General features: G+C 36.3%; 2 protein-coding genes across 2 annotated transcripts; one reads left to right on the top strand and one right to left on the bottom strand.

Moving 5' to 3' along the window:
- Nucleotides 1-9,425: 9,425 nt before the first annotated feature.
- On the top strand, nucleotides 9,426-10,507 carry LOC125608735. The gene is made up of 2 exons (XM_048779199.1): nucleotides 9,426-9,574; nucleotides 10,060-10,507. The coding sequence occupies exon 2, from the start codon at nucleotides 10,087-10,089 to the stop codon at nucleotides 10,351-10,353; it is 267 nt and encodes an 88-aa protein (XP_048635156.1). The 5' UTR covers nucleotides 9,426-9,574; nucleotides 10,060-10,086; the 3' UTR covers nucleotides 10,354-10,507.
- On the bottom strand, nucleotides 10,473-11,476 carry LOC125608734 (glycine cleavage system H protein 3, mitochondrial-like). Its single transcript, XM_048779198.1, has 4 exons — nucleotides 11,233-11,476; nucleotides 11,058-11,146; nucleotides 10,794-10,964; nucleotides 10,473-10,718 (listed from the first exon to the last, which is right to left on the bottom strand). The coding sequence occupies exons 1-4, from the start codon at nucleotides 11,342-11,344 to the stop codon at nucleotides 10,590-10,592; spliced, it is 501 nt and encodes a 166-aa protein (XP_048635155.1). The 5' UTR covers nucleotides 11,345-11,476; the 3' UTR covers nucleotides 10,473-10,589.
- Nucleotides 11,477-15,225: the final 3,749 nt, after the last annotated feature.

Here is a 15,225-nt window from a genome sequence, read left to right as displayed (position 1 = left end):
AGGTTCTATAATTGCTGGAATTTTGACGGAAGAAGTTTCTCACTTCACATCGTACTACTTTGTGTCAAAAGTACGTACCCGGAGAAGAGCTCCAAGAAGATATGATGATGGTGGTGTTGCGCCAACATATGCAGTTGCTGGTGTTCCAGACATCTTTAGCCAGATTGGACGACTCGGTGGGAAGTCTAAAGAGGTTTGGTGGTCGAGTGAACAAGACGCTCATAGTGCACACACCTATATTCTACTCAATTGCGAGGATCCATTGATGCGTTATTTTGAAAGGTAGCATATATATGGACACTTCGAAACACATCTAATTAAGTATTAATTATATAATTGGGAGAGATTCATTCCTATTATAAAATGTGATTTTACAGCCTATTTGTTTCTCAAGTCGAAGAAACATTTCCTGGTATATCCACAAGTGACGTAGACAAAAGGAAAGATCAACACTTCATAAAGTGGTTGCGAAATCAGGTATTATCTCAAACTCTTTTTTCGTACATGATCGGTATTTAAACATTATCTTTACTTTTGTAGGTTGATTATGACGACGATGCAGATTATCCTAAATGGTTACACGAAGTAATTCAATCTCCACTTGTAAAGGTCACCACATCACAGATGTATTTCACGCGAGGCTATACTTTTCACACATATGAGTATGGTAGACAGCGGGCGACCAGTAACTATGGAATATGTGTGAAAGGGAAAACAGATTTCTACGGGATCTTGACGGAGATTACTGAAGTCGAATTTCCAGGGATACTGAAGCTGAAATGCGTCCTCTTCAAATGTGAATGGTTCGACCCCGTCGTCAACAGAGGTGTTCGGTCTAACAAATTCGGTGTAGTTGATGTCAACGGTGGACGACGGTACAACAAATTTGAGCCTTTCATCTTAGCTTCACAAGCAGACCAAGTTAGCTTCCTTCCATACCCTCGGATGAGAGATTCGGGTATAAATTGGTTAGCTGTGATCAAAGTTACACCTCGAGGACGAATTATCAGTGGAGAAGAACCACCATTGCAAGAAGAACAGATAAATGAAGTCGAGGAACCTGAACAAGAAATTGATGACATCCTTCTCATGATCCGCATAATCACGAGTATGAAGATCTTACCGACGATGCCACAGACGAAGCTGTTGAAGACGAGTTTAATGAAAATGATGATGTTTCTAGTGATGACGAGAATGTTGATGTATCCGATTGATGTATTTGATTTTATGTAGTTTGTCTTATGAATAAGATAATGTGGGAGTTTGATTTATGAATAAGGTAATGTGAAAGTTTATTTTAATTATGAATAAGGACTTGTGGTTTGGGGTTTGGAATATATTATAAATAAGGTTTGAGGTGAAAGAATAGATTGAGGTTCAAGGGTAGATGGGTTTGGGGTTTGGAATATATGAAGTAGAAGATAAGAAAGATGGGGTTTGGGGTTTCGGATTTTAGGGATTTAAACGTAGTACTCGTTAATTCCTCGTAACATAGCGTGGAACTTACGACGAAAAGTAAAATAAATAACGCGGGGCTCGCTAATTCCACGTAAGCCAAAATCGTCGTAAGGTTGTCGTAACGCCACGAGGAGTTTACGACGAAATTAAAAAAATAAATAAAGAAAGCGGGGCACGCTAATTCCACGTAAGCCAAAATCGTCGTAAGGTTGTCGTAAGGCCACGAGGAGTTTACGACGAAATTAAAAAAATAAAGAAAGCGGGGCACGCTAATTCCACGTAAGCCAAAATCGTCGTAAACGAGTATATTACGACGAAAATATTAAAAAAAAACTAAAAAAAAAAGAAGAGAGGAAAGATACTTGAATCACATTTGGCGAGACTTACGTAACTCTCGACCACATGAGTTCCAATATCTTCTCCTCCTCTTTTTTTTTCCAAATTTTCTAAATTGGTGAAAAGCGGGACTTGCTACTTCCTCATAGTATAAAAACTAGTAAAAAAAGAAAAAAAGAAAGATACTGGAATTATATGTGGCGAGACTTACGTCTCGTCCACATAAATTCCAAAATCTTCTTCTCTTTTTTTTTTCCAAATATTTCTAATTTGAAAAACATTTTGGTGAGGTGTGTGATTTGAGATAGGGTGTGTTTTGTGAGTTTGTGTATGGTTTGAGAATGAAAGTTGTGGGTATTTATAGAAAATATAAGCTCGCTAATTCCTCGTAACACGTGTGCTCGTTAATTCCACGTAAACATACTCGTCGTAAAAACGTCGTTAACCAAAACGCGGACCTTTGTAATTCGTCGCTATTTCCTCGTAAATGAAAACGCGGGCCTCTGTAATTCCTCGTAGCTTTACGAGGAAATGACGAGGACAAGTAATCTTATATATATCCCCGAGCGAGCTCGCTCTTTCTTTCCTCTCCACTTCCTCCCTATTTTGCAGCAATGGTAAGTCTCTCTAATTCCTCTCTAGTTTGATTAGTTTAGGATAGATTAGGTGGTTAGTATAGGGAATTTAGATAGGTTTACGGATCTTATGTTATTTAGTGTTGATGAGGTGGATAATGTTGGGAAGTATATTGTTCACGAAAATTTAAAAACTTAAATTTTTTTCTCAGGTTCGAAAAGGTAGACTTACTGCCCATTACAGAGAGATGTTCGGTGAGCCAGGTAGTCGTTTAGACCCGTCGTCTTCTTCAGCTCCCGGTTCTTCGGGTCAGGAGACTGTCCCCGAGACTCAGTACACTTTGAGAGTCTTTGGATCTCCTTCTTCTAGTGCACCATCGGTTCCTCACGTGCCTCCCCCGATGGCTCCTCCTCCTGTGCCTCCTCCGATGGCACCTTCGATGCCCGCCGAGATTCATCCCGATTTGATGGTGCCTCCGAGTGCTCCTTACTCGCAGTACACCGTAGAGGACATTCTCCGTCTGCCAGGCAGAGAAGGTTTACCAGTCATCGACCCCGACCGACCGGACGGAACTTTGTGGTATGTTTCATTATTTTTTTATTCTTTTTAAATTCTTTTATAACATAAAAAAATAATTTATATTTTAAATTTGTATTTTTCAGGTTTGGGATTGACGGATGTCTTGCATCGGACGTAACCGACACGATAAAAGGTTACTTTTCCACGGCACATCCGAACTGGAAAAAGACGCCTCACTACGTCAGAAAGACGTGGTTCAAAATTTATGCTGTAAGTTTCTATTAATTAATTATATATCTTTACATTTTTTCATTATTTATATATATATTTTTTTCTGAAAAACTAATTATAAATTATTTTTTCCAACAGCAAAAATATAATTGGGCCTTGGGGATCACTGAGAGGGTGAGGAAGAAGTTTATCGCGAAGGCGAAAGTTCGCTTGTTGGACACGGTCTCCAACTGGAAGGGTGACTGGATCGTGAAGGGGTATGAGCGTGGCAAACCCGCTGAGCTCACCACGGATGTCTGGGATGGCCTCATCCGATATTGGCGTTTTCCTGATTCCATTAGAATCGCCCAGTCTTGCTCTAACTCCCATAACACAGTCGATGAGCACGGAAACGGGCCGATGCTTCACACTACGGGCCAAAAACCCCACGCCGGTGTCCGTTTGGAAATGGTAATTAAATATTTAATTATATTAAATTTTTAGTATATTTTTATATATATTCTAACAACTTTCTTAAATGTTTTTTAGGCCAAAGAGACGGGAGAATTCCCGTCTCTTAAAACAAGGCGGGCCGATTTATAGATGGCAAGTCCGAGCAAATCTACAACGATTTGGCTGCTCGGGTTGAAGAACGCCAGACCCAGCTGACCCAGCAGTCCACCGATGGATTACCCGTCACCTTATCCACACCTGAAGTGGATAAGCTTTACGAGGAGATAAATTTTCTAAAATTTTAATTTTTTAATTATTCATTTAATTTAACTTTAAATTTTTACTAACAAAATTTATTTTTTGTTTTTAAGGTTGTCCCTAAAAAAAAGGACCGGACGTTGGGGATTGGTTCCGTCAACGATATTTCGAGAGCGACAATCGTCTTATGTTCAGCGACGGGATGATGAAGTCTCTCAGCTGCGTAGGGAGTCCGAAGAGCTGCGTAGAGAGTCTACTGAGCTGCTTCACGAGTTGAGCTCGACGCTATCTGCGTTCATAGCTCGTGTGGGTGGACTCGAGGGCTTCTTGGACGTTGTAGCGGCCACAAATCCGGAATGGGAGACTTTGTTGAGGACCATGCGACAACAAAATCCTATCCCAGGCGAGTCACCAACCGACGACTCACATGCCGAGGCGGATGTAATGGCGAGGAGTGATGAATTCTACCAGGCGATTAACGACCCTTAGTTCTTTTTAATTTCGGTTCTTGTATTATGAATTCAAAACTTATTTATATATAAAATATTTTGGTTTTGATTTTTTTAGAATTTTAATTTTATTAATAATTTAAATTATTTAAATTATTTTTTTTAATTATAATTTTTTATATTTCTGTAAAATAACGAAACGAAGTAAATTCGTAGCTAATTTTGCGGCTTCTTTACGTGGAAGTTTAACGTGGTTTTTACGAGGAAGTGTTTACAAGGAAATAACGTGGAAAGCTATCAAGGTATTTACGTATACTTTACGAGGAAATCTATCAAGGTATTTACGTTTACTTTACGAGTATTTATTTACGTGGATTTTACGAGGAAAGTCTTTCGTGGTATTTACGAGGAAACTTAGCGACGTCCTTACGTGAAAGCTTTACGTGGTCTTTACGAAGAAATATTCCTCTTCGCTTTTACGACAAAATTATTTCCTCGCTATGTTACGACGAATTAGCGAGGATATATGCGTTACGACAAACGTATAACGACGAAACGGGTTTCCTCGCTAATTCCTCGTAACACTGCTTTTACGACGAAGTCACGAGGAAAACTGCCCTCGTAAAACTTGTGTTTTCTTGTAGTGAACACCAAGAAACTTTCACCAAAGATCAACATCAAAGCATAAACATTTCTCGTAAAACCCGTAGAACAACGCTACTTTGACACGTGTATACATATCACCGATTTACAACCTTCGTAAAAACGGTCGCCCATTACTTACGCGAAAACTCCTTCGTACAATCAGATCAAGTCATACGAAGAAACTTTCAAAAGTAAACATAACATGTTTTACGAAGAAAGTATTTTTCGTATAGCAAATACAAAGCTGTAAGATCTGACTTTGGATGATCAATCTAAACTTTATCTCTTCGCATTACGATCTAATAGATCTCTTTTTTTAGCCATGCGGCTTGCTGGCTTCTGCCTTTCGTTACCCTCGGTCACATCAGAGCAGGCAATCATCCCGCAACCGACTCCGCACTGGTTATGTGTCAAACATTCATCGTATCACTGAAACCTAAAAGAGGTGAATCGTTTTCTATGACTATCGGCCGTCTTAGTCAAGATGAACCCTAGATGAGCTAGGCGACTACTCAGCCATAATACAAGATGAACCAGACATAATAACTGAATAATACTGCATATAAATCTGAAGAGAAATCAATAGGGTTCAGGATAATCTTCTTGGTGAAGAAGAGGAGCCGTCTCCCTTACAATAGCAAAATCCAATAATATGTCTTAGTCTTCTTGCAAAACTAGCATAAAAACAAAATAAAGATAAGGATGGCTTTTTATATGGAGGTGCCATCGACATCAGAGGAGAGAATATGTGATTAGGGAATATCTTTGAAAGATATGGAAACTTCCATAAATATCGGGAACAATCGCATGGCTGCTCCTTATGGGATCAACCGTCAGACTGCACCGCTTGATTGTTCCGCGGGGAAAGACTCCAATTCTCGCTCCTTTCCTCACGCTTCTTCCTTCAGCTCTTCAGTATACTCCAGACCTGAAATGACTCTAAAAGGACTGGACTAACTCGTTAAAACATTGAAAACAAGTTAAAAAGCATATATACAATGGTGTACAAAAACACTATATATCAATACTTATAATATTTCTTCTCTGTCTGGATATACTCTTTCCATTTGATAACCATATTTCACCGTGTATTTCCCATTTTTTGTGAAATGTCATCCATCTTTGTCGACCATATGCGTCATGCTCAAAGGTATGCTCTCTATAATCTTCGGATCCTGCAAGTCTACCAAATCTCGAATAACCTGTGAGTTCCATGTACGTGATGTTGTGTTGATGAGTGAATCTACTGCAAGATCAGGGTTATGAACAAAATTATTACTATTTGCTGGTCTCAGGCGGTTGGTTGGGAGCTAAAGATCATTCCACACTAAGATAGATGATCATGTTTCCACCATTTTGATTAGTCATTTGTTAACCAGAGATCTAGCAGAGACAATACTATGACATATATACGACGGGGAGTATATGATCTAATCGGTTCCAGGGGTGATGCGTTCCTGAAATACCGTCCTTTAAAGACACGAGAGAATAAAGAATGTGGCTTCTCAGTTAAGCGCTAGAATTTTTTCCCAACATTGCTGTATTAAAATTTGTGATATCCTTAAAACTCAAACCCCCTTCATCCTTAGGATGACATAGTATGTCCCATGATTTCCAATGCATTGCCCTTGAGTTTCCTCCTGATCCCAACCAAAATTGTGCCACTGAACAAGTTAATTTTTTTTGTTACATCTTTAGGTAACCGATAACAGGACATAACATGATTTGGTATAGCAGTAACCACTGATTTGATGATTACTTACTTGCTTTCCTTTGTAAAAAAAAACTTAAATGTCCAACCATTAACCATGTTATACAGCCGGTCTTGTACAAAACTAAATATTTGAATCTTTGACCCACCCAATCTAATATGGAATTCCTAGATACAATCTCATTCCTCGTATGTTTTGAATTCCTAAAATGTCATGGAGCTCTTGCCTGGCTTAACACCAAATTGAATAGAGGATTTTTGAAAAAAAAAAATATTTTACCAGTTACCGCCTCATATTCCTTCAAGATCCTCAGAATGGTAAGACATTCTTCCTTTTTTGCCTTACAAAAAAAAGGTTGTCATCTGTGAACAGCATATGAGATATCGACGGGCATGGTCTTGCGATCTTCATTCCTGTCAATTGCTTCTCCCTCTCGGCATTCTTGATATTTGTGATTAGGTCTTCCATACACATGATGAATAGCTATGGAGATAGTGGATCACCCTAACGCAAGCCCCTCTAAGGGATGATGTGCCCTCTTGGGTGACCATTCAAAAGAAATTTGATATTGTACCGAAGATATACATTTCATCATTATCTGGATTCAGTACGTATCAAACCCCATTTTGTGAAATAGTTCCTTGATGAATTTCTCTCCACCCTATCATACGCTTTATTCATATCCGTTTTGGTTGTCATGAATTTGTTTTGGCATGACTTGTTTGTCCTCAACCCATGAAACATTTCATACACAATGAGAATAAAAGTTTATTCACCTCGCTTAGGACAACTTAGGAAAGAATAAAAGTAGAGCAAAATTAGGATAATGATCTACTTTTAATCAGGATAATGTTTATTCACCTCACTCTAGTTTTCATTTTTATTTTTCCACCCTTTTCATAATTTTATTTTCACAGTTTTACTCTAATTAACGACAATCACAACGAAGATAAGTAAAAAGATGACCATTTCATTATTTAATTTTCTTTTTATTTGGTAAACCATCTCTAAAATATTTTGCTATTTTTTGCTATTTTGTATAAATAGAGGAACTATAATAAAGATTTGCTTTAATGTATTTATCTAAATAAGTAGGTCTAATTGGTGGTGACAAAAGAATGACGAGGAATAATGTATTCCTTAATATTCCTATAAAATTTCACCATTTATAAGGAATGGTTTTTCCTTTATATTCTTTCTCATTCCTTTAATTGTAAAGAAATATAAAACATATTTGTTCCTTACTGAACTTGAATAGGAATAATCATTCCTATAATTTTATTCATGTCCATTATTTTCCTATTCATACCTTATGTTCCTTTGATAGTTACCGGTTAGACCTGTAATCTCCAAATATATAGCAAAATATAAAGGAACACTTATTATGCCTATATAAAATAGAGAACAGTAACCAAATGGTAATAGTGTACTGGTAATCATTTAGGGCTCAGTGTTTATCCACGTTGGTTCTGGGTTAAATTCTCCCTATGAACTAAATTATCACTATTTAGCTAGTTTAAACATGGACTTCGGCTTATAGGGTTAACATGGTAGAACGTAATGGACAATCAGTCTAGCCGTGACATTAGTTGGAATATATTTCAAACTAGGATTATACAATGTGATATCTAGTCTATTTTGTATTACTAAGTGTATTTTTAACGAATCTACTACAGTAGAACCTCTATAAATTAATAATGTTGAGACTTTGAAATTTTATTAATTTATAGAGATATTAATTTACAAAAATTTCCTTATTTCGATTTCTTATTTTAAGATATATTTATTCTAAGATAAAAAATAATTAATTTTAGTGTATAGACATTAATTGTTATTTTTTAAATTTGACATTTATATTAATTTTATTATATTATTTAGTGTATATAATATATATTGCATAGAACTTAAATGTGGTTTTAGATATAATATTACTGAATCTTATCAAAAATATATTAAGTGTTAAGAGAATATAAAGATATTTCCATTGTGAATATAAAATAAACAATATAATAATAGATTCTTACTTATATCTTTTATTTTAATGGGACCATATATTTATATAAAATTTTCTTTAAAAATGTTATCTTATTATTTTATCGATTTATGTCAAATTTTGAACCGGTCCAAGTAGGGACCGGCAAAAATTATTAATTTATAGAAATTATTAATTTATCGAATATTAATTTATAGAGGTTTTACTGTATATCAGCTAATAAAGTATATAGAAAAATAAAAGAGAATATAATAATTTTTATATTAGAAGAAGAAGTAAAGTAGGGATGGAATAGTTTTAACTTGAGATGGGTTGGAAAAGCTAACACCTCCATCGTGTTACTTCTCACTTTCTGAGGAAGATTCAAACACGAGTGACGAGACACAAGTGGTCAGGGGCACATCATTACAAAGGAGAAGCTAGAAGACAACGTTAGATGACATCCTTTCGTGTCGATTCGATCCTCCTTTTTATTTTTATTTTGCCTTAATACTCGACATTCATTTCAATTGACTTCTTCCCATATTTTCCAATTTACTTGTACAGAACATTATATTTTCAAATCCATGTATCTTTACTTTGTGAAAAATATAACTGATATGTTATGTTTACCCTATTTGTAGATATTCTGCCTTTTCAAACTTATTTACTTGCTATTAAGTTCTAATGTATCCAATAAAAAGCATATATTATTTCCATTTATAATTTCTCACTTATTTAAAAATTAAACTCAGTTATCAAAATCTAACAAAAATATAAGATTTATTTTAATATATATTATTGTTGTTGGTAATAAAAGGGTCATAATTAATAAAAGAGAGATGGTAAACTATAGTTTGTTGACGTGTAAATGAGCTGGCAAAGAATATTATAATCGTTTTTGGCCAATAAATAAAAATCAAACGCAATTATCCAACCTTTTGTCTCTGAACTTTCCGTTTGCAATTGCCGTCCGAATCAACGAGGTGCGTCCTCCTCCGCTTCATCGATTTTTTTTTTCTCACATTTTTTTCTTTAATTTATCTTTTGCTGCGGAAAATTTGAGAGAAAAAAGAACAAATTTGGTCGGAGGCAGAAAAAAACGCGATTTGATTGTGATTTTGTTACTGAATTGGATAATTAGTTAAGTTTAATATGTTTTGATCCTATTTCTCGAGAAAATCGCAAGGGAAAAAAAAAAGCGAAAATGAATTAGAATTGGGCTATATTGAGGGTTTAATTTTGACTCGGTCAACGGAGTTTCAGGGTTTTGTTTCTGGGTTGTTAACATTTGAACATGTGTTCTGTTCTAAGATTTTAATTGGTCATTATATATATTTTTTTTGACAAGGTCATTATGTTTATTGTTGGGGAACCATTGTGATTTGGATTCGTTTTGAATTGTAATGTAACATTGACATGTGTTTTCATATAGACACAAATGTAAGATGGGTTTTGTTCATCTATGCAGAAGCTTGTAAAGGCATTTAATTGTTTGATGGAACAACCCAGTAACGATATCTCTCAAGAACAAGCTCGTGAGTCTCTAATTGCTATCTCCTACACTTCACCAGAGGAGGTTGAAGACTCTCTAACGCCCTCAGATGTGAAACCTGTCGTCAGTACCACAAACGGAGTCACCAAAACGAACTCTGAAGTCGCGGAAAAGCTCAGATCTGAGCTGATCTCCATCTCCTACGACGAGTCACCGTCCCCCTCACCTGATGTACCTGCTGTTTCTCCGACCTTGCCCAACGGTGTCTGATATAAGTAACTGTACAGATCAAAGTCTGTTCCTTTTCCATGCGTACAACTTTGGTTTGGTCTAAAAAGTAGACCATTGTGATATCTTAACGTTTTCTTTCATGTTTCTTGTTTGTGTTGTTTAAAGTTAAAAGCTCTCTTGAGTCTTATTTGAATGATCATCTTTCAACCAAATTAGTATTACAGAGATACAAAGCTGAGAGAGATAGGGTACGAAACATAGACAGATGAAACCCTCTAGTGAGCAGCATCTTCCTCTTCGCAGAACTTGGTGTATTCCTTTGGACCCATCAAGGTTTCCAACTCTGCAGGGTTGCTTGGTTTCACCTTTATCATCCAACCATCTTCATAGGGGCTTGAGTTGATCTACGCAACTCAAACATATCAGTTTTGGTACGCGGCAAACACTTAGTTAGCTGCAAATTGAAAAAAAAACCTTACCAAACCAGGTGAATCGGTTAGCTTTGTGTTAACCTCAATGACTTCACCAGAGATTGGAGATAGAATCTCACTTGTGGCCTTCACACTCTCCACAGCTCCAAAGTTCTTTTCTTTGCTCACTGCGCTTTTCTCTTCTGGCAGCTCCACAAACACAACTTCTCCTAAATGGTCCTGCGCAACATCAACATATGTAGTTTTTCTGTTTTCAGGCAAGTACTTATAAAACTGATCTATGCTAGTTCTGATGAGCTATGTTTTTGTTACCTGGGCATGGTCAGTGATGCCAATGGTAGCCACCGAGCCATCATGTTTCACCCACTCGTGTGAAGTTGCATACTTGAGTCCTTCCAACACTTGAAACCCAAAACAACCACCAATAATTTTCAGACAGAGCAATGCAACACACAAGTGGTGTAAAAATGATATAGTTTTAGCTTACCTGAGGAGAAGCATCTGGAGATGGAGAAAGCTGGAAGGAGGTGAGATTTGGAGGCAGAAGAAGAGAGCTTGAGAGCGTTTGCTGTAGAGGAAGCCCACATTCTCAGTGCCATTTTGCTCTGTTGTCTCAAAGGAAAGTGGGAAAATGGTAAAGAGAGAGCTCTCTTAGTGGATTTTTATTAACTTTTGTGTGCTATCTTTAGGACGTATGGCAGAAAACGAAAGCCTCATCTTAATGTTGGCGTGGATAAAAGTGTAACTCAAACGTTGACAAGAAAAAGCGTGACTCAAACCTTCTCTGCGAGTAAGAAGGATTTGGAATTAGTCATTGCGCAGAAGGAAATGTGTTAAAAATTAAAATGAAAAAAAAAAGGTTTGGGTGTCTGTTAGAATCAGCAAAATATCCGTAATTTTTTATTTAATTTGTTATTTGTTGGAGAATTAGACGACATGTACATAGCAAAAAAAAAAATTAACTATATAACCATTACAACTTATATGCTACGATATTTTTTATAATTTTATGAACTATTCTAACAATATTCTTTATATGCGTGTGAAAGGTTGAAAGTCGCTTTTTAATCTGGCAGTTAGAAAGTGTGTTTACTTACGAACCTGTTGCATGCGAAACAGAAAATCTAAGTGAATAGACGATTGTGTGTTAGAAAGAAAAATGGTTGACTCAGTGATTGTTCAGAACGACATCAATTGGCTCTTCAAAGTCACGGTTACAAAGTATCTTCCATTTTCAAAGCAGCATGAGCGACTGCAGAGCACAAGTCAAGAAATCAAAGTAATTCCTAGATGATTTTATAGCATAAAGGACTAGAATTATAGGGTCAAGCAACAATTTCATTGACAGTAAGATGAAATTACAGTATAGTATGATACATTTCTCTTTCTCTTCTTTTACAAATTGTATCTCTTGCTCTACCTCCTAATTTTTTTGTCACTACTTGATAAATTGCATTGTTTTTTCCACAAAAATCGCCGGCACTCATCATTTCATCTTCTTCTCTTCTTCTATTCTATTTTATAAGCACATATGCTTAACATGGGCAGTTGGCTAGTTACGAACCAACCAGACGGGCGAAAAATAATCAACAATTACTTCAATTTAGGATGGATAGAGATCATAAAATTAGCTCTTTCAGATGCTCAGCATGGGCAGTTGGCTGAGTCGCAGCTAAAGACAAATTATGCTAATGGGATCCCATATTTTTTCAGTCATATTTGTACACCAGCTGTGTCCCGTCAGTTGGTTATTTGTATCAACATTTTATGTACTATCTTCTTGTTCACTATTTATGTATTCTTGTATTATATACTAGTTGTGTCATTTCTATTCTACTATCTTTGATATGGAATAACTTTCAACTGCTTACGCAACAACTAGCGTATATTGTGGGAACCGAAATTCGCATTATCGATTTCCGTTTAAATAAGAAAAGTAGGAGAATCCTAATTTCTCAGAGGTCCCTGAGATCTGTTAATACCACACGCCAAGCAATCAGAACACGAAATTAAGACGAGAAAAATAAGAAATCGAAAAGAGAGCAAAATAGATCTTATTTCGAATCTGTGTTTGACAGTTACAACAAGGTAAAAGCCTGGGCTATGAGAGCTGTCGGCGAGATTCCTAGTTCTAAAACCCTAAGACGGCAAAAACCTAATTGAGTCGTAGCTCGAATAACAAAAACAGAAAAATGCCTAAATCGCTCTAAGTGCTAAGTTTGCTCTGAAAAAGTCATTCTCCATGCCTCTCGCCTAGGACTCCTTATATACTCGCTCCTATGTCGGTTTACGCTTTTCCTCTTCTGCCCTTAAGCCGTCATAGCATAAAAATGGAAATATTCCATTTTCTCTGATATTCGTAATTATCTTCAAAATTCTGTATTTATCCGCGTAAGCTTGACATTTATCTTTCCTTGCGAACCAAGCGTAAACCGTCATGTGGCTTACGGGCTGTTGGTTAAGAAATCGTAAGTTAGGCCTCGAGTCGTGTCTTAGGTCCCTTTGGGCCGTCTTCCGACTCGAAACGTTTATTACGACTTCTTTTGATAAATAACGAACTTTCCGCGGTTTTTACCGCAAAGTTTGATTGATTACTTAGAATGGCGGAAAACATGAAATGAATTCGCTACGGTTTTCGGGAGATAGCATCGAAGGGTAGACGAGAATGCATGGACTAGTGTCGTATTGACGTTTCGGAAGAGCTCGGTCGCTACGAGCTCGGCCGCTACGTAGCGACCGAGCGGAACGGACGCTATGTCGCTACGTAGCAACCGAGCGGGACGGACGCTCGGTAGCTACATAGCGACCGCGCTGGAGCCAAGCTCGGTCGCTACGTACGCATCGACCGAGCTTGGCCGAGCTCGGTCGCTGCGTAGCGACCGAGCGAAGCGACCGGATAGCGTGCATGTGTGGTAGTTGCGTAATGACCGAGCTTGGTTTGTCCATGTTCCGATTGTCATACTCGAACCTATCCGTAACTGGTTTGGGTACGTTTCCGACGGCTTATGTTTGATCTAAATAGAATTCGAATGAAACTTCATCTCGAGAACATATGTTGTGATGTTCTCTTGACCGAGCATGATTTATTGCGGAGAGACATACTTGTATTTTGCGGAGATTTGGATGTTAACTGTTTCGTAACCGTTTTCGACCCCAACATATATGTGGGTCTGCTATACTAAATTCCACAATTGTGATCCCCTTATGGTTCGAAGTAGTTTCTTGTGTTTCTTCTGGCGGCGTCATTTACGTACCCTAGTGAATTAAGTAGATAGGATGTTTTGTTTACTTTAGTAGATACTATAATACATACTTTTATAGAATAGTATCGACTAACCTTCTGTTCCGAATGAGGTTATTCTATATCCCAAATTGTGCAACATCATATCTAACTCGCGCATTTTTTTTTCTTCATTCACCTCGATCCTATTATTGTCACCATTACTATTACTGATTGTTTTGTAGCCGCCGCCATCTTCTCTTCGGCCATTGTCACCACTTGCCATCTCTTCCACGTCCGGTAGGTTCTTTTCCTCCTCCCACCACATATTCTTCTTTTTTACTTTACGTAGCAACAACATCTCTTCATAAACCGTTCTTATTTTTATACATTCACTTTTACTGCTATCAATTACAAAATGATTTAAGAAGATAAACTAAATTGTATTTTTTTTGTTTCATTCTATTATGATTGGTAGCATAAAAAATTTGGTAAATGCTCTGGTGTGTTTCTGCTTCGACTAACCTATACATTGTATAATCTATAATATTATTGTTGGTGTGGTGTTTTTGTTAACGTTTGTAACATGTTTCTCTTTTCACCATGTATATTTATATAAGTGCTTCGACTATATTATATGGTTTATAGTATAGTATATTTCAGTCATGTTTACCATACAATGTGACAATTAGACACAAGCCTTGACATTTCTCTCTTTCCATTAGCTCTTATGAATATTGGCCAAATCACTCTTATTTGTTTCAGTTAAACCGAAAAGACTATTTTTACGAAGCAAAAAAAAAACATATGCAAATATGCGTAAAAAACAAATCAAATCACAAATACTATTTTTTTAGAAATAAATATATGGTCCAATCGATCCATTATATACCTATGTTATATAATTATTATATGCTATATAAGTTTTCTAAAAAAATCATTTATTAAATTGATTAATTTAGCTATCAAAGTTTGAAAAGTAAATAACTGTTATTTTTAATTAAAAATCATTATTGTTTTGAACAAAAACTATTATTATTTTATATTTTTTAGATTTTTTATTTATTTATTTTTATTTTATTTGCACAAATCGAATCAGATATTTGATCGAAAATATAAATTTTCAAAATATACAAGTAACTATGGATCAATTTAAATTGGATAATTAATTATTCGATGAAACGAATTGAATCAATGAATATTTTCAAAACCTAAATATTCGATGAATCGTACGCGCCCCTATCTATTGTATTAATACTG

The sequence above is a fragment of the Brassica napus genome, chromosome A5, assembly GCF_020379485.1.
Source record: "Brassica napus cultivar Da-Ae chromosome A5, Da-Ae, whole genome shotgun sequence".
In the NCBI taxonomy this organism is placed as follows: Eukaryota; Viridiplantae; Streptophyta; class Magnoliopsida; order Brassicales; family Brassicaceae; genus Brassica; species Brassica napus.
The sequence above is the reverse complement of the archived record's forward strand: the minus strand, read 5'-3'. Positions and strand labels throughout refer to the sequence as shown.

What these genes read in the sequence shown, in the direction of transcription:
- LOC125608734 (XM_048779198.1), bottom strand. Translation starts at nt 11,344, where the DNA reads ATGGCACTGAGAATGTGGGCTTCCTCTACAGCAAACGCTCTCAAGCTC. An exon ending in GCATCACTGACCATGCCCAG is followed by an intron (nt 10,965 to 11,057) that starts GTAACAAAAACA and finishes GATGTTGCGCAG; the next exon opens with GACCATTTAGGAGAAGTTGT. An exon ending in TAACCGATTCACCTGGTTTG is followed by an intron (nt 10,719 to 10,793) that starts GTAAGGTTTTTT and finishes TGAGTTGCGTAG; the next exon opens with ATCAACTCAAGCCCCTATGA.
- LOC125608735 (XM_048779199.1), top strand. Translation starts at nt 10,087, where the DNA reads ATGGAACAACCCAGTAACGATATCTCTCAAGAACAAGCTCGTGAGTCT.